At 43.4% G+C, this 25,173-nt stretch overlaps 1 protein-coding gene across 1 annotated transcript in view; it reads left to right on the plus strand.

Moving 5' to 3' along the window:
• The window catches only part of LOC308153814 (SR-related and CTD-associated factor 4-like), a gene marked incomplete at its 3' end in the record, with an annotated part of 73,528 nt that overhangs the window by 37,268 nt on the left and 11,087 nt on the right, over nt 1–25,173 (plus strand). The window contains exons 2-16 of the mRNA XM_080527002.1: nt 1,147–1,230; nt 1,400–1,444; nt 1,644–1,805; nt 2,167–2,290; nt 2,726–2,850; nt 3,225–3,353; nt 5,005–5,054; nt 5,225–5,306; nt 6,622–6,723; nt 7,321–7,406; nt 7,874–8,064; nt 8,505–8,605; nt 8,969–9,082; nt 10,026–10,182; nt 11,512–11,609. Coding sequence (XP_080383128.1) covers nt 1,147–1,230; nt 1,400–1,444; nt 1,644–1,805; nt 2,167–2,290; nt 2,726–2,850; nt 3,225–3,353; nt 5,005–5,054; nt 5,225–5,306; nt 6,622–6,723; nt 7,321–7,406; nt 7,874–8,064; nt 8,505–8,605; nt 8,969–9,082; nt 10,026–10,182; nt 11,512–11,609 — 1,650 coding nt within the window. The remainder of the gene's footprint in view (nt 1–1,146; nt 1,231–1,399; nt 1,445–1,643; nt 1,806–2,166; nt 2,291–2,725; nt 2,851–3,224; nt 3,354–5,004; nt 5,055–5,224; nt 5,307–6,621; nt 6,724–7,320; nt 7,407–7,873; nt 8,065–8,504; nt 8,606–8,968; nt 9,083–10,025; nt 10,183–11,511; nt 11,610–25,173) is intronic.

The following is a 25,173-nucleotide window of genomic DNA, read 5'->3' on the forward strand; positions in this document are numbered from 1 at the left end:
GATTCCAGTGATCGGTGATCAGTGATCGGCACCAAAAACCCTGATCGGAGCATCTCTAATTTTAAGATACACATTGTTTGTGTTCCCAAGTCTCCTGTGTCAACCTGTATATAACAGTACAGTACATTGTTACTGCTGTGGTTATGAAGAGGTACAACACTCACTCTCATTCTTCGGCTAGCGTCGTCCAAATGAAGGATACTAAGTGCAAAGTTTACTTATTTCGTTTTACTAACTAATATTATTCCAAAGCGCTTTACAACGGCCTCTCGTTCACCCATTCACACACACATTCACACACCGATGGCGGCAAGCTACCATGCAAGGCTCCGGCCCGCTCATTGGGAGCAATTTGGGGTTCAGTGTCTTGCCCAAGGACACCTCGACATGTGGCCAGCTGGGGTTCGAACCGTCGATCTGTCGACTTTGCGATCATTAGACGCCGGCTCTACCTCCTGCGCCACAGCCGCCCCTCTTGTAATAATGACAGACTTGCAATAACTGGTCGCTTCCAAAGGAAGGGTAATGTAATAATAACTGGACGCTTCCAAAGGAAGGGTGATGTAATAATAACTGGACCTTCCAAAGGAAGGGTAATGTAATAATAACTGGACGCTTCCAAAGGAAGGGTGATGTAATAATAACTGGACCTTCCAAAGGAAGGGTAATGTAATAATAACTGGACCTTCCAAAGGAAGGGTAATGTAATAATAACTGGACCTTCCAAAGGAAGGGTAATGTAATAATAACCGGACCTTCCAAAGGAAGGGTGATGTAATAATAACTGGACCTTCCAAAGGAAGGGTGATGTAATAATAACTGGACCTTCCAAAGGAAGGGTGATGTAATAATAACTAATAATAACTGGACCTTCCAAAGGAAGGGTGATGTAATAATAACTGGACCTTCCAAAGGAAGGGTAATGTAATAATAACTGGACCTTCCAAAGGAAGGGTGATGTAATAATAACTGGACCTTCCAAAGGAAGGGTGATGTAATAATAACTAATAATAACTGGACCTTCCAAAGGAAGGGTGATGTAATAATAACTGGACCTTCCAAAGGAAGGGTAATGTAATAATAACTGGACGCTTCCAAAGGAAGGGTAATGTAATAATATCGCTCTTCATTTCCTCTCTTCCCCAGTTATTCTCCATGATAGACATGAAACCTCCAGTGTCTCGAGCAAAGATGATGTCCGTTACAAAGTCAGCCATGAAAGCTATAAAGGTACGTCACGACATGACTGTTTTATTCAGGGCACGATGTGTAAACTAGGCTATTTCTCTGCTAGAGGTCCTGGTGAAGTTATTATATTGTTGCTTAGCTTTGATCATAATTCACATGAATCGTTGAACCTGATACCATTTCATTTTCACCCCTCCCTCCCCCCCATCAGCTATACAAACATGTTGTCCAGATTGTAGAAAAATTCATTAAGAAGGTATGTAATCTAAACATTAACTAATTTATTATCAACATTTGTACAATGTTATTTTGTATGATGTTGTTTGGTACCATATGGTGTGAGAATCATGACGTCTATAAATGACGTCTATAACCTAACAGATCAGATGATACTGTTGACCCTGGTCTGTAACCTGGTGTGGATAATCTGTGTTTCCCTCTGTCGCCTCTCCCAGTGCAAGCCAGTGTTAAAGGTCCCTGGCCTCTATGTGGCAGACTCCATTATCAGACAGTCCCGCCACCAGTTTGGAGTAGACAAGGATGTTTTTGCTCCCAGATTCATGAAAAACTTCACAGAAACCTTTCAACACCTCTACCTCTGTCCGGTCGATGATAAGGTGTGTTTCTTTTTTTTTTAAACAATATTTTATTAGAAGGAAATACACACATACACATACATGAAGGTCCTTCTATTTTTTATTTCCCCCCCTATGTATCCACCCACCCACCCATCAACCAAACACCTATTGCCAATAGAAAAATATAATAATAATAATAAATAATAATATATAATACAATTATATACATTATATCCATATAATAATAAAATTATAATAATAATAATAAAAACATAAAATATATATGCATATAAATGATAAGGTGTGTTTCTAACGTTGACGATTGACTCAGAACTGGAGAACTAGCATATGGTTAGATGTGTGTTTTATAGTGTGGTATCCTTTCTCTGTTTTTTCGCAGAGCAAGATTCTTCGTGTTCTGAACTTGTGGCAGAAGAACGGTGTGTTTGACATGGATGTCATCCAGCCTCTGCTGGACATGGCTGCTGGGCCGTCTGGCAAACTGGTCGGCAGCACGCACGGCGGTAGAGAGAACTCATCACCACGTTATTTAGTTTACATCTCATTATGGTTTACATTCACGCTTGTGATCAATCATTCCCCATGGAGGTTAACCTCTGTGCACCACTGCATTTGAAGAGACTGTTTGACAAAGGCCGCGTTCGTAAATCTCAGAGCAGATTGTCTGAGAGCGCGGGAGTGTCCATGTGACTGCCTCTAGTCCAATCAGATTACTTGGTTCCATTATGATGTCGAATCTAGTTCATGCTCTGGCGAATTTACGAACGCGGCCAAAGATTATGAGATCCATGTTATCCCATCCCTCTAAGCCTATCGATCTCCTACTTCTTGCACTAGCACCCCAGATTCAGCTGATCAAGGGCTTGGTGACCAGTTGAATCAGGTGTACAGGTGGAACAGGGACACTGTCTTAAGTCTTGTTCCCCTGCCCCCTACAGGAGCAGCTGCCCCCCCAGCAGAGCCCCACCCTCCTGTCTCCAGCGCCTCTGTCATGGCCGCCCTGCCCCCCCAGCACAACGCTGACGCCCTGGCTGCTGTGGCGCAGCTCTTCCAGGGTCAGGAGGTGAGCTGAGACAGGAGAGACCTGCTGTTCTCTCTCTCTCTCTTCTCCTCCTCTTCTCTCTCTTCTCCTCCTCTTCTCTCTCTCTCTTCTCCTCCTCCTCCTCCTCCTCTTCCCTGGGGACCACTAGTTTGTGCGTCTTGTAAATTAGCCTGCCTCCTACACAGAAAAACTGCAAAACAGCTTCATACTAGCTTATCCTGATGTGATGTTGAAAATGTAAGGATACTGGGTGGTAGAACGCACATATCTAGGAGAAGTCATGAAAGGAGGGTCCTGAAATTTGAACAAGATATAAACATTCTTTACTCACATGGTCAAATGACAACATAAACACCCTGGTTCAATACTGACCTTTCGTTCCCTTTCGTCACCAGTTGCAGAAGTTGCTCCAGAACTTCCAGCAGGGAGACGGGCCACTGGCTAACACCCTCCAGATGACCTCCACAGCCCAGCTCAACCCTCACAGCACACAGGCCTCAGACCACAGGAGCGCGTTAGCCAAGGTAACGGATCTGCCCTTTCTGTCTGCTTCCAAAACTCTGTTCTCAAGCCAAACCCCAGGGATGTCTTAATGATGTTCATCAGGGACACCTTTACGGTTGCCTTTATAAAAGGTTTATCAAGGGTTTACAAGTTGGTGTAAAATGATAAACATTACAACACCCTCACAGAGAAACACCCTCACAGAGAAACTCCCTCACAGAGAAACGCCTTCACAGAGAAACTCTCTCACAGAGAAACTCCCTCACAGAGAAACTCTCTCACAGAGAAACTCTCTCACAGAGAAACTCTCTCACAGAGAAACTCCTTCACAGAGAAACTCCTTCACAGAGAAACACCCTCACAGAGAAACTCCCTCACAGAGAAACTCCCTCACAGAGAAACTCCCTCACAGAGAAACTCCCTCACAGAGAAACTCCCTCACAGAGATACTCCCTCACAGAGAAACTCCCTCACAGAGAAACTCCTTCACAGAGAAACTCCCTCACAGAGAAACTCCCTCACAGAGAAACTCCCTCACAGAGAAACTCCCTCACAGAGAAACACCCTCACAGAGAAACTCCCTCACTGAGAAACACCCTCACAGAGAAACTCCCTCACAGATAAACTCCCTCACTGAGAAACACCCTCACAGAGAAACTCCCTCACAGAGAAACTCCCTCACAGAGAAACTCCCTCACAGAGAAACTCCCTCACAGAGAAACTCCCTCACACCCTCACAGAGAAACTCCCTCACAGAGAAACTCCCTCACAGAGAAACTCCCTCACTGAGAAACTCCCTCACAGAGATACTCCCTCACAGAGAAACTCCCTCACAGAGATACACCCTCGCAGAGAAACTCCCTCACAGAGAAACTCCCTCACAGAGAAACTCCCTCACACCCTCACAGAGAAACTCCCTCACAGAGAAACTCCCTCACACCCTCACAGAGAAACACCCTCACAGAGAAACTCCCTCACAGAGAAACTCCCTCACAGAGAAACTCCCTCACAGAGATACACCCTCGCAGAGAAACTCCCTCACAGAGAAACTCCCTCACAGAGAAACTCCCTCACACCCTCACAGAGAAACTCCCTCACAGAGAAACTCCCTCACACCCTCACAGAGAAACACCCTCACAGAGAAACACCCTCACAGAGAAACTCCCTCACAGAGAAACTCCCTCACAGAGAAACACCCTCACTCCCTCACAGAGAAACACCCTCACAGAGAAACTCCCTCACAGAGAAACACCCTCACAGAGATACACCCTCACAGAGAAACTCCCTCACAGAGAAACTCCCTCACAGAGAAACTCCCTCACAGAGAGACTCCCTCACAGAGAAACTCCCTCACAGAGAAACACCCTCACAGAGAAACTCCCTCACAGAGAAACTCCCTCACAGAGATACTCCCTCACAGAGAAACTCCCTCACAGAGATACTCCCTCACAGAGATACACCCTCACAGAGAAACTCCCTCACAGAGATACTCCCTCACAGAGAAACTCCCTCACTCCCTCACAGAGAAACTCCCTCACAGAGATACTCCCTCACAGAGAAACTCCCTCACAGAGAAACTCCCTCACAGAGAAACTCCCTCACAGAGAAACACCCTCACAGAGAAACTCCCTCACACCCACATTTCTGATGCTTATTTGTCTTTTTTTCCAGAAACTTCTTGACGATTTTGATTATGACGATGAGCCAGAAGATGTGAACAAGTATGAAATGAAGCACCATCCCCTCCACATGTGTTAAACTTCATCAACCATTTGATATCAAACTTAATACCTGCTCTATATATTTCATTATCTTGTCACTGTCTTTTTTAAGAGCTAAATGTTAAATGTTATCACCTCATTGTGTATGTGTCACGTTTGTGTTGTTAAAGAGTTCCAGGAGAGTCTGTCGGTCAGATCATGGAGCATTTCCAGCCCCAGATGATGGGCAACACCAACACTGCAGGCAACCAGGTACCACAGCTCTGTCGCTCTGTCTTACTGACTGTGCTGGGGGGTCTTCCATCAAGTTCTCTAAAGGAAAAACCAGGCTTATTCTGATCAATCTTGCGAGAGTTATAAAAATTAGCCTCTGGTCACGTCTCTGCCTGTCTCTCTCAGCTGTATGGAGACCTAATGTCTCTGTCTTTCTCTCTCAGCTGTATGGAGACCTAATGTCTCTGTCTGTCTCTCTCAGCTGTATGGAGACCTTATGTCTCTGTCTGTCTCTCTCAGCTGTATGGAGACCTGATGTCTCTGTCTGTCTCTCTCAGCTGTATGGAGACCTGATGTCTCTGTCTGTCTCTCTCAGCTGTATGGAGACCTGATGTCTCTGTCTGTCTCTCTCAGCTGTATGGAGACCTAATGTATCTGTCTGTCTCTCTCAGCTGTATGGAGACCTAATGTCTCTGTCTGTCTCTCTCAGCTGTATGGAGACCTGATGTCTGTCTGTCTCTCTCAGCTGTATGGAGACCTAATGTCTCTGTCTGTCTCTCTCAGCTGTATGGAGACCTGATGTCTCTGTCTGTCTCTCAGCTGTATGGAGACCTGATGTCTCTGTCTGTCTCTCTCAGCTGTATGGAGACCTGATGTCTCTGTCTGTCTCTCTCAGCTGTATGGAGACCTGATGTCTCTGTCTGTCTCTCTCAGCTGTATGGAGACCTGATGTCTCTGTCTGTCTCTCTCAGCTGTATGGAGACCTAATGTCTCTGTCTGTCTCTCTCAGCTGTATGGAGACCTGATGTCTCTGTCTGTCTCTCAGCTGTATGGAGACCTGATGTCTCTGTCTGTCTCTCAGCTGTATGGAGACCTGATGTCTCTGTCTGTCTCTCTCAGCTGTATGGAGACCTGATGTCTCTGTCTGTCTCTCTCAGCTGTATGGAGACCTGATGTCTCTGTCTGTCTCTCAGCTGTATGGAGACCTGATGTCTCTGTCTGTCTCTCTCAGCTGTATGGAGACCTAATGTCTCTGTCTGTCTCTCTCAGCTGTATGGAGACCTAATGTCTCTGTCTGTCTCTCTCAGCTGTATGGAGACCTGATGTCTCTGTCTGTCTCTCTCAGCTGTATGGAGACCTGATGTCTCTGTCTGTCTCTCTCAGCTGTATGGAGACCTAATGTCTCTGTCTGTCTCTCTCAGCTGTATAAAGACCTAATGTCTCTGTCTGTCTCTCTCAGCTGTATGGAGACCTAATGTCTCTGTCTGTCTCTCTCAGCTGTATGGAGACCTAATGTCTCTGTCTGTCTCTCTCAGCTGTATGGAGACCTAATGTCTCTGTCTGTCTCTCTCAGCTGTACGGAGACCTGATGCAGCAGCCAGCGGGGGGGTCTCAGATGACCCATGAAGGTGGATACCCCCCCCACCAGGCCTACGCCCAGCAGCCCCACCTACAGGTACGCCTCCCATCTGCCGGTCTGTACGATATCTGTGAGTTGTTACAGGGATGTGAGAATTACGGTTCTCTCCATGTGTAAAAAGGCACATTTCATACAGGGGCAATTCAAAGTGCTTTACATACATTATTTAAAAATACTGCAAGAGGAGCATAGTAAGAAAATAAAAATTACAATGAATAAAAGCAAATATAAGAAGTAAATAGATAAAACATTCAATAAGACAATAGTTAATGGGAAAAAGTCAAGTTTTGCACTGACTTTCAATCTTTTGTCAGGTGCACCGAATACAATTATCTCAGTTTTGTCCTTGTTTAGTTGGAGGAAGTTTTGTGTCATCCAGGCGTTTATTTGCTCAATGCAATTACAGAGATTGTCAATGGGACTATAGTCGTTCGGTGAGAGGGCTATGTAGATTTGAGTGTCATCTGCATAGTTGTGGTAGGCAATTTTGTTCTTTTTTATGATGTGTCCCAATGGAAGCATGTAGAGATTGAATAGAAGGGGGCCAAGGATTGACCCTTGGGGAACCCCACATGTCATAAAAACATAATTTCAGGATTGGTTCATTGTCTTTCTTGTCGTTGACTCCATTAGGGAAATTCAAGAGAGGATTCTTCCCTGAGGAGGGATGGGAAGCCTCGGTGTCACGGCAGGAGATCCAGGTCCAGGTCTGGCTCTCGGTAAGAGGCCCGGGGGGATGTCTGCTGGTCGTATTAAGGATTAGCATAGTCCTTATAAAACAGGGTCATTTGTTTGAAAATGCTCTCTCTCTCTCTTCCCCCCCCTCTCTCTCTCTCTCCCTGTCTCTCTCTCCCCTCTCTCTCTCCCCCCCCTTCTCTCTCTCTCTCTCCCTGTCTCCCTCTCTCTCTCTCCCTGACTCTACCCCTCCCCCCTGTCACTCTCACCCTCTCTCTCTCTTTCTCCCTGACTCTCTCCCCCCCTTCTCTCTCACCCTCGCTCTCCCCCCCTCTCTCCCTCTCCCTGTCTCTCTCACCCTCTCTCACTCTCTTTCTCTCTCTCTCTCTCTTTCTCTCTCTCTCTCTGTGTCTCTGTCTCTCTCTCTCTCTCTCTCTGCTCCATATGTTATATTCCCATCATGTGTCATGTGTTACTGATCCACCCTGTCTGTCTGTCTGTGTCTGTCCAGGTCTCCCAGGCGGAGGACGTCCAGGTCCACGTCTGGCTCCCACAGGCCCCGCCCACGCCACTCCCGCTCCCGCTCCAGAGAACCACCCCAGACCTCCCCCCACTCCCGCTCCCAGGAGAGGAAAGAGAGAGAGAAGGACAGAGAACACAGACAGAAAGGTCTGCCCTGCATCAAGAGTCAGATACTCAGCGGTACGTGTTCAAAACATCTTCAAACCCTCCTGGGAATGAACATGGTTATACTGGGGACATTTATGCTGTATGTTCTTTTTGGTTTTGCTGAAACATCTACAACAGTTCCTGTCTCTTTTAATGGACCTATCGCTAAGCCACGCCCCCTTTGAAAACTCGGACAAACAAACTAACCCTAACCCTAACGCTTCACTGACAGTGACTGACTGACCGACCGTGACTGAATGACATTCAATGACTTACAATGGCGGGAGCAAATTTCTGATTTCTGATTTACCACAGCAACCATCAGATATTAACGAGTTGTTTGTCCGAGTTTTCTGCCTGTAGTCACTTTTGCTGTGATATGATTGGACAATTTCTATTTTGGGGCGTGGCTTAGTGATGGGTCCATTATTTGATTGACTTGCAGCTTTACTGTTGTGTTTGTCTGGATGTAGTTTGCAGTACGACCCTCTGGGTGGGTCAGCTGGATAAGAGGACCCAGCAGCAGGACGTGGCCTCTCTGCTGGAGGAGTTTGGCCAGATTGAGTCCATCAATGTGAGTATGAAATGGACTGTACTTATATAGACTGACTTATATAGCGCCTTTATCCAAAGCTCTTTACAACGGCCTCTCATTCACCCATTCACACACACATTCACACACCAATGGCAGCAAGCTACCATGCAAGGCGCCGGCCCGCTCACTGGGAGCAATTTGGGATTCAGTGTCTTGCCCAAGGACACTTCGACATGTAGCCAGCCGGGGCTTGAACCGCCGATCTGCCAACCTTGCGATCATTAGACGGCAGCTCTACCTCCTGCGCCACAGCCGCCCCCATGAAACATACTGGAGGTTGTTGTGAATGGTTTTTGTATTGTGATTCTGATGCTAACTGTCCCCCCCCCCACCCCCCGCCAGATGATCCCTCCCCGGGGGTGTGCCTACATCGTCATGGTTCACAGACAGGACGCCTACAACGCCCTGCAGAAACTCAGCAAAGGATCCTTCAGAGTCAACCAGAAAGCCATTAAGGTATCCATCCATCATCTTCACAGTTAAATACTTCATTTCTTAAAAACATTTTTTACATTAAAATAACTTTTTTTTACCATGTCACATTTAAAGGGATGGTTCGGATTATTTAACCATATCTACCTCCATATTCTCCTTACCAGCAGTGCTGTCAGTCGATGGGTACTTTTCTTGTTTACCCTGTCTGTGTTGTCATTCATCGTTAGATTCACCAGACAGTATTTCTCTCATGAGCCACAATGGTGCTGCCAGTACACAGCTGCATCTCTGGTCTGGCCAACACCCAGCTAGACTACACCTAATAATACATCTATACTAATAATACATCTAAACTAATAATACATATAAACGAATAATACACATGAACTAATAATACATATAAACTAATAATACATATGAACTAATAATACATATAAACTAATAATGCATATAACCTAATAATACACATAAACTAATAATACATATAAACTAATAATAAAACGGTGGCTGTCCATCGAAGCTAATTCCATTTTTACCACCGTCACTTTGAAGTCAAATCAACGTTCGCTCCATTACTTTGTGGTGGAACTTATGTTTTCTGTTGAAGTCCACGTTCCAGTTTCCCTCTGCACAGCAGCTTACACTGTAGCTGAGACAGTATCATACTTCCACAGAAACATTTATTTCCACAACAAAGTAATGGATTGAACATTAATTTGACTTTAAAGTATTAAAAAGCTAATTTGATTCAACGAACTGCAATAATATGGTTAAAAAAAGAAATCCTGAACCATTCCTATAAGCATTTTATTGTTTTTTTCACTCACATTTTGTTGATCAATCCAGACATACCATATTGGGGTTATTTAGGGGCGGCATTTGAATAAAAAAACATTTTATTTAGTTATTATATAAATGTCAACATCAAGAACTCCTCTGTTAATGCTGCTCTCTCCGTGTCCAGATCGCCTGGGCTTTGAACAAAGGTATCAAGTCGGCGCACAAGAAGTTCTGGGACGTGGAGCGGGGCGTCACCTACATCCCCTGGAGCAAGGTGAAGGAGGGGGAGCTGGAGACCTGCCAGCAGGGAGGCATGCTGGACCTGGAGACCCTCAACCCAGGTAACCCTCTGACCATCTGACCTGGACACACCTGGCCAGGTGCTGTCTGACTAGACCTAGACCCTGAACCCAGGTAACCCTCTGACCATCTGACCTGGACACACCTGGCCAGGTGCTGTCTGACTAGACCTAGACCCTGAACCCAGGTAACCATCTGACCATCTGACCTGGACACACCTGGCCAGGTGCTGTCTGACTAGACCTAGACCCTGAACCCAGGTAACCATCTGAACGTCTGACCTGGACACACCTGGCCAGGTGCTGTCTGACTAGACCTAGACCCTGAACCCAGGTAACCATCTGACTGGTACACAGGTGTGGCCAGGTGCTGTCTCTCTAGGCCTAGACATGGAATGTGTTGTCCTGATAAGGAGCTAGGTTAAACATATGTGACACATTCTAATGCTCTGGTCCTCATGTCGGGGATCTGATGTAATGATCTGAGTTTTCTTTCGAAAAATGTGAATACATTTCCACGTTGTTGAAAATCAACGACACATCGCTAGTCAACTAACACAGCTTGTTTTGTGAGCCTGCTAACAATGTAAAGTAGTGTTGTAGTTAACTAGGTAACAATGTAAAGTAGTGTTGTAGTTAACTAGGTAACAATGTAAAGTAGTGTTGAAGTTAACTAGGGAGCAATGTAAAGTAGTGTTGTAGTTAACTAGGTAACAATGTAAAGTAGTGTTGTAGTTAACTAGGTAACAATGTAAAGTAGTGTTGTAGTTAACTAGGTAACAATGTAAAGTAGTGTTGTAGTTAACTAGGTAACAATGTAAAGTAGTGTTGTAGTTAACTAGGTAACAATGTAAAGTAGTGTTGTAGTTAACTAGGTAACAATGTAAAGTAGTGTTGTAGTTAACTAGGTAACAATGTAAAGTAGTGTTGTAGTTAACTAGGTAACAAAGTAGTGTTGTAGTTAACTAGGTAACAATGTAAAGTAGTGTTGTAGTTAACTAGGTAACAATGTAAAGTAGTGTTCTAGTTAACTAGGTAACAATGTAAAGTAGTGTTGTAGTTAACTAGGTAACAATGTAAAGTAGTGTTGTAGTTAACTAGGTAACAATGTAAAGTAGTGTTCTAGTTAACTAGGTAACAATGTAAAGTAGTGTTCTAGTTAACTAGGTAACAATGTAAAGTAGTGTTCTAGTTAACTAGGTAGCAGTGGGGATTACTTACACAATCCATTGCGTTGTTGCAGTGTTTTGGCTCGACTAGCGAGTTTGTGTCGTGATTCTCAACAACGTTGAAACTTAGTTCCGTGTTTCAAAAGAAAAGTCTGAACGTTTTGTCGCCTCCTCTCCTAACTGTCGCCTCCCTCCCCCTCAGAGTGGAACGGCGTGGTGAAGGCCCAGAGCAAGGCGGGAGTCAACAGCGCCGCCCTGGAGAGCCTGGCGTCAGAGGGACTGCCGCCCGCTCACGCTCAGGTAAAACTCAAGGTGTTTCTCATGACGTGTCTGTCTGTGTGTTCCGCCTCCTCCTGGGAGGCAGCGACTGTAACCAGACTCTGTGCCTCAGTTGAGTTGTTTCATTTCATTTGGGGTTTATTGAAAAAGGCTGAACGTTTTTTCCACAGTTGCATATTTACATTACACTTCCTTTCTCAAAATACAAATGCAATAAAGTAGTTTTGTGAAGAAAAAAACCAAATAAAATAAAAAGATTAGTACAATGGATGACTAGTATTTTCAAGGGTTTTTACCTCAAGTCGATGCAATGCTTTGATTCTCATCCTTCAAGTGTCCATCGAAATGGTAAACAGGCTGACTTATATAGCGCCTTTATCCAACGGCCTCTCATTCACCCATTCACACACACGTTCACACACCAATGGCGGCAAGCTACCATGCAAGGCGCCGGCCCGCTCACTGGGAGCAATTTGGGGTTCAGTGTCTTGCCTAAGGACACTTCGACATGTGGCCAGCCGGGGTTCGAACCACCGATCTGCCGCCCCATATCATACAGGACTCGTATTTCTTATGGTGTCCATCTATATCATACAGGTCTAGATTATTAGATTACGGTGTCCTATATCATACAGGTCTAGATTATTAGATTATGGTGACCTATATCATACAGGTCTAGATTATTAGATTATGGTGTCCTATATCATACAGGTCTAGATTATGGTGTCCTATATCCTACAGGTCTAGATTATGGTGTCCTATATCATACAGGTCTAGTATTCATTAACACTAAAACAGCCATGGGTGGCGTCATTTGACCCTGTGAGTATTTAAAAAAATATATATCTTTGCACTCAAATACATTTCAGGACCCTCCTTTCATGGCTTTTCCTAGATATTCAAAATCACACCAGGATAAGATAGTATGAAGCTATTTTGCAGTTTTTCTGTGTAGGAGGCAGGCTAATTTACAAGACTAGTGGTCGTTTTGTGTAAGTAGCAGCTTCCCATTATAAAGACTATGGTCATTTGACCCCCGAGGCGGCTCTTATAGTAGGTAAAATAGGCACGGCTGTTAAATAGCGTTAAATCTAGCGTTAAACATTTGCTTTAATAATCTGCATGGTAGGAGCCAGTGTCTGGAGACATGTTGTCATTATTGGGTGTGTCACGATACTGAGAAATAAAGGGCAGCTTTGCCGGTCACTAGTCTTGTTCTTACTTGATATGTCATCAGAGAGGTGCCTTGACTGCCTTAACTCACACTTACATATACTGTTACTGAGTAGTAACTGGTGTGTTTGTGTTGTTGTGGTCTGGGTGCATTAGCATGAACAGGTGCAGGTAAGGAGTTCCCTACAGTGTGCTGATACTACATGGTGGAGCTTCTCTCTCTGTCCAGCTGGTTCACTGTCTTCTTACTGTACTTCTCACTTCCGACTAAATAATTTCCATATCACCTGTTGTTGCAAAGCAAACATGTTTTATGCTCATCTGAAAATCCAATATGTTTGCTTTTAAATAGTGCCATCAATGGCCGTTATAGACCATTATAAACCATTATAGGACATTATAAACAGGGGTGCACATAACTTTTTGGGGCCAGTGCTCAGAGGAGCACCTAGGGATGCTGCTTGGTGCTCCCCGAGCTCGGGAGTCACGACCCGTCCCACAGGATGGATAAAAAAGGGATACATGGATAACTTATATAGCCCAATGCACACAGCGTGCGATTTCTGTTGCACGACAACATTCCATTTTGAAGTTTGAATGGAAGTCTATGAGAAAATCGCATCCCAATGCACACGGCCCCGATTTTAATCGCACGGCGAAAATTCGATTCCATTCATGACAATAATGGAATGTTGTCGTGCAACAGAAATCGCGCGCTGTGTGCATTGGGCTTATTAGAAAAACGACATTTATTCATTCATAAATAAAGATGAACGAACAAATTATTGTGTGCAAAACAAAAGAAACAAATGCAAAATCAAATGACTGCTCTTTAAGCATGAAAGTCTGTCAGACTCCTTTAAACACAATGAAATCAACTGACATCTCTTTAAGCACTAACTGAATGTCTGTTCTTTAAACACAATGAAATCAACTGACATCTCTTTAAGCACTGCTCTGTTCTGTAAACACTGAAATCAACTTTTCAACAAAAAGTTACAGCCTAAGCATTTATTTATGCTACAAGCTTAATCATCATCATCACTGCTCTCTTGACTTGCTGTTAATACTGTCCTCAATTTCAACCATGGTAGAGGATGTTGTAGGCTATCACTTTAAATAGCTAATTATTTTGATTGTGCAACAAAGTCTTTTTTCTTTTCTTTTCTAATATAATTCCCAACCATATTCCCTGGGTCAGGGGTCGAGGTGCGATAATGAAGCTGTAAAACAAACGTCTGAACGTTTGAAAGCTTCAGAGAAAAGAAACGTGTCCCTTGGTGTCGTTCGGGACTGAATTTTCACGAGGCGGCGTGACAACCGTGCGATACGCATACGCGGAATGAAAGTACGAGTTACGATACTTTCCGAATGTTTTCGTGAGGGGAGTCGCCGTGGTCGTCGTCGATCGACTGTTGTGATGGATTACTCGTCGGGCCTTCGGCTGAGGGGACGGCAAATAGTTACTTAGTGGGGCTTGCAGTGATGCAGCAGTCAGCAGTCAGCAGTTGGATTTTGAGGAAGTAAATACCTCTTCCAGCGGTTCCAGCTGTTGGTGCGCAAGAGCGCGTTCATGCGGCTGATCTGCCGCGCAGCATGCATTTTGGCGACGCATGCGCACTGGCGCACCAGTTATGTGCACCCCTGATTATAAACCATTATAGACCATTATAGCATCAATGACAGTAGTACTAACAATAGCAAATGAATCAGAAAATATGATACTAGCAATAGCAAAAGAAATACGGGCCATGTTGCATATTGAGGGGAAATACATGTATGCAACAAATCACAATAACGCTTTAATACCTAATATATAATACATAATATTACAGTAATTACTTCACTGCTCTCCATGAAACACATTGCTCAACTGTTAGCCACCTTCCCCCCTGGCTAAGCTTGACTTATGAGCTGTGTTGCTATGGGAATGGGTCAGCCTTAAGAGCTGTGTTGCTACGGGAACGAGTAAGCCTTAAGAGCTGTGTTGCTATAGGAACGAGTCAGCCTTAAGTGTCAGTTGGAAAAGTGTTTTTTTCTCTGTTAGCTTCTGTTAGCTTCATACAAAATGGCTAATCTTTGGTTTTTAGAAAGAGCAATAAGAAAAGAGACAGAAACAACCCAGTAGATCTGCCAGTAGAATGCTGGGTTTATGCTGTTCACCTTTGCTGTTATTTTTTCCCAAGCGTTGTCTTTCACAGCATTCCCGTTTAACTGGTTAAAACTTCTAAGCAGGGGCCAATTACATAATAGATTAAGACTGGTCTAAGCCTTAGACTAGTCTTATATCCTCAGGTTAGACCAGTCTAATTAAGACTGCCTGTTGCATAACAATTAAGACTGACTTATTTGGAGGTTAGAAAGTTAGCCACCTTCCCCCCCTGGATAAGCTGTCAGCCTTAAGTCAGCCTTAAGAGCCGTTTTGCTATGGGAACGAGTCTGTGTCGCTATGGGAACGAGTCAGCCTTAAGTGTCAGTTGGAAAACATTTCGGATGTGCCTGAAATTCTGAAGGTTACATTTTTTGAGTTTGACATCTTTTGTCTCTTATGTGACTCTGGAAGGTCATGGTCCCATGGCCCAAGGTATCTGAACTCGGTCAAGATATCAAGCTCTTCACCATTTAAAAACACACTGGAATGAGTTACATGTTGGGGACGTTTGCTAAACATCATACCAAAAAAATGGCTCCTGTTTTGTCCGACACTTGCCTTTATGTGCCTTTATTTAATGTTTGAATTGTTTACAAGGACATGCTCATGTTTGGCGCTATTAGGAAACATTGTGTTTGCATGTTTTGAAATGTTCAATGTGGCCAGTGGGGGGCAGCAACACGCAAAACCACATGTACTAAATCCATACAAAATATATATTGTTTGAACAGAATTTAATTCAGAGTCAGGAAAAGGGATTCTACTGGAGGAGAAGGGTACTCTGCCTCCTCATCACTCACAATTGCAATATCATGCTGTTTAGGGTTGGGGTGACATACTGGATCGATGTAATCGATTATGGAAATACGTTTTTATTTTTTATTTTTTTATCTGTGATGCTTTTAATCCAAAGCGATTTACAGTTACAAATTACAGGGACATTCCCCCTGGAGTAACTGAGGGCTAAGTGCCTTACTCAAGGGCACACTAGTGGTGGTTTTTCAGCCAGGATTTGAACTCAACAACCTTCCGATCACCAGTCCAACTCACTATCCACTAGACCACCACTACCGCTTTTTTTCTTTGCATAACCTACGTTGACGCATTACAAGATGGCTGTGTCCGGTCAAAGCATGGATTCACCATCATCTAAACTAGAGTGTGGGAGTATTTTAGACAGAGACCCAACAATGTGGTGCTCTCTAAGCTCTGCAAATTGGAAATGGTACAACTAGCAGTACAACAGCAGTACAACTGCCACGGCTGATCACAGCAGTACAACTGCTAGGCACGGACACTTGAAGCGAAAACATCCCGGAGCGCTTTGTGAAGATGGCAGCAAGTCAGCACCGTAAGTCCTGTTTACTTTTCGTCCCCACCCACCCAGCGTGATGTGTGACAGGGTCTGGTGGAAGAGGTAACAAGTTCGTAACGTCGGGAAAATTACCAAAACTTATTTTGCTTTAATCAAAATGTTTTAATATTACGAAAGTTCAGAGTCTGATAGCCCGCCGGTGGGCCCTAGCGCCATGTGCTAATTGTCTTGCCCTGTACATGTTTCCCATGTTCCTGTGTTTACATAGGTAGTCATGTACATGCTTCCTATGTTCCCATGGTTACATAGGTAGTCATGTACATGCTTCCTATGTTCCCATGGTTACATAAGTAGTCATGTACATGTTTCCTATGTTCCTGTGGTTACATAGGTAGTCATGTACATGTTTCCCATGTTCCTGTGGTTACGTAGGTAGTCATGCGTTACATCCTCTCAAAGCTATGATTCTTGCGCTTTGATCCAAATTCCTCCTTCAAAAGTGTGAATGTGTCTGGTGTAAATGGTTCTCTTGAGGTCATCCCACAGCATCTCTATCGGGTTAAGGTCGGTTGGGATGATGTTTTCATGTTGGTATGCGGTGCCCTTTTTATGCCATACATAGTGCTTTGTGTTCTTCACGAACCATTCAACCTTAGTTTCATCAGTCCACAAAACATGTTCCCAGTAGCGTTGTAGAGTGTCAAGGTGCTCTTTGGCAAACTTCAGATGTTAGACTCATGACCAGAGATGGTAGACTCATGACCAGAGATGGTAGACTCATGACCAGAGATGGTAGAGAACAGAGATGGTAGACTCATGACCAGAGATATTAGACTTATGACCAGAGATGGTAGACTCATGACCAGAGATGGTAGACTCATGACCAGAGATGGTAGACTCATGACCAGAGATGGTAGACTCATGACCAGAGATGGTAGACTCATGACCAGAGATATTAGACTTGTGACCAGAGATGGTAGACTCATGACCAGAGATATTAGACTCATGACCAGAGATGGTAGACTCATGACCAGAGATGGTAGAGAACAGAGATGTTAGACTCATGACCAGAGATGGTAGACTCATGACCAGAGATGGTAGAGAACAGAGATGGTAGACTCATGACCAGAGATGGTAGACTCATGACCAGAGATATTAGACTTATGACCAGAGATGGTAGACTCATGACCAGAGATAGTAGACTCGTGACCAGAGATGGTAGACTCATGACCAGAGATGGTAGACTCATGACCAGAGATGGTAGACTCATGACCAGAGATGGTAGAGAACAGAGATGGTAGACTCATGACCAGAGATATTAGACTCATGACCAGAGATATTAGACTCATGACCAGAGATGGTAGACTCATGACCAGAGATGGTAGACTCATGACCAGAGATGGTAGACTCATGACCAGAGATGGTAGACTCATGACCAGAGATGGTAGAGAACAGAGATGGTAGACTCATGACCAGAGATATTAGACTCATGACCAGAGATGGTAGACTCATGACCAGAGATGGTAGACTCATGACCAGAGATATTAGACTCATGACCAGAGATATTAGACTCATGACCAGAGATATTAGACTCATGACCAGAGATGGTAGACTCATGACCAGAGATGGTAGACTCATGACCAGAGATATTAGACTCATGACCAGATGGTAGACTCATGACCAGAGATGGTAGACTCATGACCAGAGATGGTAGACTCATGACCAGAGATATTAGACTCATGACCAGAGATGGTAGACTCATGACCAGAGATATTAGACTCATGACCAGATGGTAGACTCATGACCAGAGATGGTAGAGAACAGAGATGGTAGACTCATGACCAGAGATATTAGACTCATGACCAGATGGTAGACTCATGACCAGAGATGGTAGAGAACAGAGATGGTAGACTCATGACCAGAGATGGTAGACTCATGACCAGAGATGGTAGACTCATGACTAGGGATGGGACGATTATCGTTTTTATCGTTAATCGCGATAAAAACACCCGCGATAACTTAATCGTGGATAATTTTAATTATTTGAATAATCGTCATAATCGTATGTTATGAATAAACTGTGTTTAACAAATGTCTGGCGCTATTTTTCAGCCTAGGCTACATTCCTTTTGCAGTCAAGTTAGCGACTGTTACTGTAATATAATTGCAATTCCTCACATGAGCCGCGCGCGAATATCCTCACAGAACTTTTGTCTCGCGCTATTGTTCAGCCTGCATGGGTAACGTTACTGTCAAGTCAGCCTTGTCAGTCAGTCACTAGGTAACGTATGCTAGCCTACTCACCATGGCTGTCAGTCAGTCACTAGGTAACGTATGCTAGCCTTCTCACCATGGCTGGTGAAAAACTTTAGACGGGATACTGTCATTGGCCTTCCTTGTTATTACCAGGCAGTGACAGTCTATGGCTGCAAAAGGCACGGTCGCCCCTAAGCTTTAGCAAATATATTGTGGTTTACTTAATACTGTTCAGCACTTGAGGTTACATTCAATGCATGACTTGTGCTATAGGCTAAATACAATGATTAAAGCGGCAAGTAGCAAGTGTGCGCATCAAAGGCATTAGGCACGTAACATCATGCTGTATAAACACATGACAACCGTCCGTTATTTCCCGAACTTTGCCCGAACCCCCTGCGAGGATCCGGGGAACAACGGCACGCTCCCCGCGGCTGCTATCAGACTGGCCGCGGGAGTGAGTGTTGAGGGAGAGAGGAGACGGCAACCCTCGCTCGTCATACTCGTCTCTCCTGAGCTCGGTTGTAACGTGAACCGTGGAATACGGGATATGTTAGATGCTTTACAGTAATTCCCCAAATGACCAGAAAAGGAAGTTAGATTTGTCGCTGGTCGCTTTTGACTAATTAAGTCGCCAAGGGGCTCTGGAAGTTGGCAACACTGGGAGTGCGTTCTTTAAACTTCCTTGGGTACGTTAATGAAAGGTGCTGATTGGCCGAAAAGGAATTGCTCTTTCTTAAGGACCCGGATTATGGCCAGAGATACAGTATGTGCCACTAGAATCTGAATTTGAATTACTGACTTAAAATGTCCTAAAAATACAACAAAATCTAAGTTAAAGTGATTACAGTGTGTTTTATTGGCATTACAAATAAATAAAAATAAAAATATTTTTTTATTTTATTTTTTAATTCTCGCGATAATATCGTGGATCGCGATTATTTTGCCCACGATAATCGTGACATGACATTTTCTAATCGCCCCACCCCTACTCATGACCAGAGATGTTAGCCAGTGCCAATGATTCCTTCAAGCCTTTAGCTCTTACTCTAGGGTTCTTTTCTTACCTCATTGAGCATTCTGCGTTGTACCTTTGGAGTCATCTTGGCTGGGCGCCCACTTCTAGGGAGAGTAGCCACAGTACTAAATCGTCTCCATTTATAGATAATGTGTCTAACTGTGGACTGATGAATATCTAAACTCTTGGAGATTAAGTTATAACCCTTTCCTGCTTCATGCAAATCAACAATGCTTGATCGTAGGTCTTCTGAGATCTCTTTTCTGCGAGGCATGGCTCACATCAGCAGATGCTTCTTGTGAATAGCAAACGCAAAATGTTTGTGTGTTTTTTATGAGTATCTCTAACCCACACCTCCAATCGTGTTTCATTGATTGGACTCCAGGTTTGCTAACTCCTGCTTCCAACTAGCTTTTGTAGAAGTCACTAGCCTAGGGGTTCACATACTCTTTCCAACATACACTGTGAATGTTTGAATGATGTGTTCAATATGGACAATAATAACACACAATAATTTGTGTGTTAAAACAGATTGTGCTTGTTCATTATTGTAACTTAGATGAAGATCAGATCATTTCAATGTATGACACATCATATGAAAGCTTACAATCTGCACTTTTCGTAATCTGTAAAAAACAGAAAAAGTCACCTTGCCGACTTCGGCACCAAAACACCAAACCCTGTCACATATGATGGATATCAACATGCGTAAAGTGATTCTGTTAGTAGTAGTCACGTAAAATGTGTGTTTTAAATGTTTCAGGGTATCCGCGGTGTCTTGAAAAGTATTAAAAGTTGATAAATACATTTTGGGAAAATCAAGACCCTTAATAGGTATTAAAGTCTTTTAATACGATTTTATTTTATGAGGTCTTGAATTTTGTAGGTATTTTTCTGAATTAGACTCTGTCCAAAGAGTTTGAGTCCTAAACACTTTTAGTAAAAGTTCGTGAATTTATTAGTTTTATTAAAAAACAAAGATGAACCGGAAATTCTGTATGATAGTGGTCTAGTCTATTGCAAACTAAAACTTAAGTGAAAGGTGTCACTGATGTCAACGGTTACAGCTCAAAGTGGCGGTGAGGTCTGGAAAAATATTGACAAGGTCTTAGAAAGGTATTGAAATTAACCTCAAGATTCCTGTATGTACCCTGTGTTTCTTCATCGCCCCCAAGTTAAAAGTCATTTCTGCACCGCTGCTAAGGTAATGTTACACCATGCTTCATCTAACGTTGTTATTCAGCTGTGTGAGTTTGTATGAGTTTGAATTTGTTATTCAGCTGTATGAGTTTGAATTTGTTATTCAGCTGTATGAGTTTGAATTTGTTATTCAGCTGTATGAGTTTGAATTTGTTATTCAGCCGTTTGAGTTTGAATTTGTTATTCAGCCGTTTGAGTTTGAATTTGAGGTCCAGTATTATTCTGATCAGGCATCTGAAAAAAGGGTCTATTTTTATTAGATTATCATAATACAGTGACATGGAAATTAGACTAATTAAAACTATTATAATTCTAATGTGTCTCTAGAATGACACAAAGCAGTGTGGGGGAGTTTTTCTCTTTTATTTATATATATATATATATATATATATATATATATATATATATTCTCTCTAAGTATATTCATTATACTTGAGTTGAACAAGCTCTTTCTTTAATTTTATTTTGGAGAGATTTTATGTTGGACTGTAAGACAGAGAATACCAGTTAAGACTGGGCTATATTTTGTTGCGGAACAATGCCCTGCAGTGCATACTTTGTTTCATGTTATATTTGTTTGTTTTTAAGAGAAGAAGATTTAATAACATATTTAAATATTATTGAGACATATTATTGAGACAATTCTTTTATATTTATTTTGGGTAAAGTAATTATATTAATTGAGCAATACAAAAATAATCTAATAATTGATCAATTAGACATTAAATCAACGAATCTAAAAAAGAAATAAATAGATTCATCAATAGTTCATCAATTGTCTCTCTAATATTAAACTCTCATGGACATAATCCCTTCATTTCCTGACTTTTATTGCAAAACATTGCACAAACCAAACACAAAGCAAACACATTAACATCCTTCAGCGTCAATATCAGCAAAATACAGGGCACTGCATCTCTCACTGTGAAAATACGCCCTGTGTCATTGTGTAATGTAAACAGCCAGTTTACAGCATATAACCACCAGGTTAAACTATTATATTAACAATAACCGGAGTGAAAGCTTGTTGCTAGCCCCTGCTAGCCCCTGCTAGCCCCAGCTAGCCCCAGCTAGCCCCAGCTAGCCCCTGCTAGCCACAAACTGCATCAGCCACTGAAGAGTCGATCTCCTCTGCTTTGTTTTGTATCATTTGTATTGTGACTTTCTTTCTTTTTGTGGCAGCGGTACGTTAATACAAGCTACCGTAGTTACATTATGTAACAGGCAGTTTAACCGTCTGGTTTATACCAGATAATACATCTGGTTTTTGTCTTTATTTTTTGACCGAAGGCCGGCCTGTATTTGTTTGTGTTGACCACGCCTCCCGGCCATTATAAGAGACCAGCCTTTAATGGAATAGGGGCCACTATTAGAGGATTTACGGTAGGTTGTACCATGGACAATTTTAAACAGTCTGTTCTTAGTTATCAACTAATAAAGATGTACACTGAGGTTGACAGCTATGATCAGGATCAACGTGTTGATGTGATTGTGACGCAGTCCGTTAGAACGGGGTGGTGATGAACTCTTCTAACCATCCCCTGTTTTCAGCAACACCTTTTGGCTTCTGGGGTATCTAGTCTTCAAACTCTCTCACCCTATCCCTGTTCCCTGGGTTGAATGGTGGTTAGTCTGATGTTTAATCTAACCCTACCACACAATCATACCGAAGAATGGTTTACTGCACCACACTACTACATGCAGGGTTGTCATGGAGTCGATGTTTTAGAGGTGGGCACCAAATACACCATGGAAGAAGGAAGGGGGGAGGTCTAAAATATGTGTTTTCTGCATAGGTTATCTAAGTGTACATGTTTAATTTCAATTCATAATACATGTACGAACTTAAGTTATTTTAGCCAATTGTATATGACTAGTCCAGCATGCCCTTGGGCATAAACTTTCAAGTATAGTTTTTCATCTAACATGGTGGACACAACAGTAGGAATGTGAGAGGGCACGTGGCCCTGGCCCCCCTGAGCACGACGCCTCTGACTTCACGTTTCAGCACCTTGAATCTCCCAGATGGTCTCAGTGTTCGGCCGTACAGTCAAACTAACTCTGCTACCTTCACCCCAACTCATCTGTTGAACAGGGTTCCCGCGCTGGCCTTAAAAAGCATTGAAGGCTAAAATCTAGCAATCCAATTTATAAGGCCTAAAAAGGTCCCACATTTCAGCTATTTGGTCTAAAAATGAGGTGCTAGGTCTTAAAAATGAGATCCTGCAAGGAAATCAGTCCGACCACGTCAATTTACGCGGATATTATATATTTTTTGTCTATGGCAGTGAAATCCCTAATTTCATCACCTCGAGGATGACAAAAAGCTATCATATGGTGTCGCGAATAGGTCTAAAATTCGACTTGTTGAAACTTGTAGGAACCCTGTTTGAAGTGAATGAATGAATGAATCGTTTAATGACCACACGACCAAGGTCGGTGGAATTTGTTGTAGTGTGTGTACTCCAAGTGTGCTCAAATGTTGTCTCATTTCAGTCAATCAATCTTTTTTTTTTGAGAGAGAGAGAGATTTGACAAGAAGGATGGGTGAGAGAGAGAGAGAAGGGATGACATGCATGATGTGTCCGCGGCCGGAATCAAACTGGGAACCCTGCGGTTACATGCGTTACGCCACCAAGCGCCCCCCAGTCAATCAAACTTGACATGCCTTGTATACAGTGTTGGCCACATGGCTGGTGAGGATAGATGAAAATGACACCCATCACATGAACTGACATTATGGTTATAACGCTCTACAGTTTTAACCACGATATAGAGATGTTTGCCCGTGCCGTTCTTTGTTTGCAATGTACTTAACTACTAGGTGATGTGGGTTGCACAAAGATGCCAACTAGAATGTTTTTTTGTTTTGTTGTTGTTGTTGTTGCTTCCTGTAATTCCAACCTCGTGCTATAGTGATACGTGCAACAGATAGTGGCTCAATCTTCAGGCAGTCTCACAAAGGTGAGTGTTTCTGGAAGTTTCTGGAGGTGATGGGATGTGGATGTCGGATGATGTTCGCTTGATCGCTTGGACAATACTGAGGAACGCACCGATGGCCGACAGGTAACCGCTCTCTCTCGTGACCTGGTTACATATGTGTAATTCTGCACCCAGACTGGATAGAGTCTTTACTGCACTCAGTAATCCAGGACCCATGTGTGTAGAGCTGTCCTCTCCTTCTGTGGGTCACAGAAATGGTGGGTATGTCCGGAAAATGTCCGGAACACCCATAGCATCTAAATAAGCATTGCTGAATGATTCAGGCTGTCATTCAGGCCATTAACACTAGAACAGCTATAAAGCTATTTTGCAGTCTTTCTGTGTAGGAGGCAGGCTAATTTACAAGACGGCCAACTAGTGGTCGTTGTGTGTAAGTAGCAGCTTCCCATTGTAAAGACTATCGTCAGTTGACCCCCGAGGCGGCTCTTATAGTAGGTACGGCTGTTCTAGTGTTAATCAATATTGTCAAACTGTTCAAAAGTTAACATGTATTGCTTAAAAGCACACATTTTCACTTAAGTGCTTATATTAGGAATTAGGAATTAAGTCATCACCAAATGACACGACAGTGGATGCACACCTGTAGTGGATGAATCACGTTTAGTGGGCAGAACACACGTGTAGTGGGCAGAAGGGTAACACATGAGGTACCATGAAGGAGCGTGGTGTCACTGAAGCCCTCAGGCGCGTGGCTCTGCTGCTAGGAGGCAGAAGGTGCAGGGTTCCCTCGGTGGAGCTCTACCACAGGAAGCCGGGGCCGCTGGTTTCCTGGATCTTTGCCGATGGAATCAGAGACCTAGGTAAGGGGGGGGGGGGGGGGGACTGTGCTGGGCCGGGCCGGGGAGGGGGGGGGGGGGGGCATTAAAGTGGAACTGTACCCTGTAATCCAGTTGATTTGTTGTTTTCATCATACAATAGTAAACACATCATTCCCAAAAAGTGTTGAAGTGTTTTGAAACGACCTCAGAGGTCTGGCTCTGAAAGCCCTCATCAGCCCAAATTGCCAGTTTGATTCAACCCTTACAACTCTAAAGATTCTCCTCCCATGCCGGGCCCTTCTGCTCTCTGGGAGTCCCTGGGACTTGGAGTGCACAAACCCGTCTGACGTATTTTAACGCGGTACAACACTGTTTTACAGACCTCACGTTTCAATAACTATGATGCATGTTTTCAGATTTTACTATAGAGATTTTTGGTGTACAGTATTACCTAAATTCCTTACCCCCAAATAAACATGTACAGTGTTTTTCTGCTGTCTGACATTTGAGCTGAATTACAAACGTCTGGAGAAGAGAGTCATGTGTGACTGTCCAGAATGGCAACGGGTTTGTTAGCAGGGGTGCAAACTTTTCTGCCAAATTAGACATTTTTACTTCAAAATAGGGCATCCACCTGAATCGTGTAGATCTGCCCCCAAAAAAATTGCGGAGTGGGTGTGGGGGCGGGCGGGGGGGGGGGTCTACGTCTC

Source organism: Nansenia antarctica, assembly GCF_963989245.1.
Source record: "Nansenia antarctica genome assembly, chromosome: 1".
Classification (NCBI taxonomy): domain Eukaryota; kingdom Metazoa; phylum Chordata; class Actinopteri; order Argentiniformes; family Microstomatidae; genus Nansenia; species Nansenia antarctica.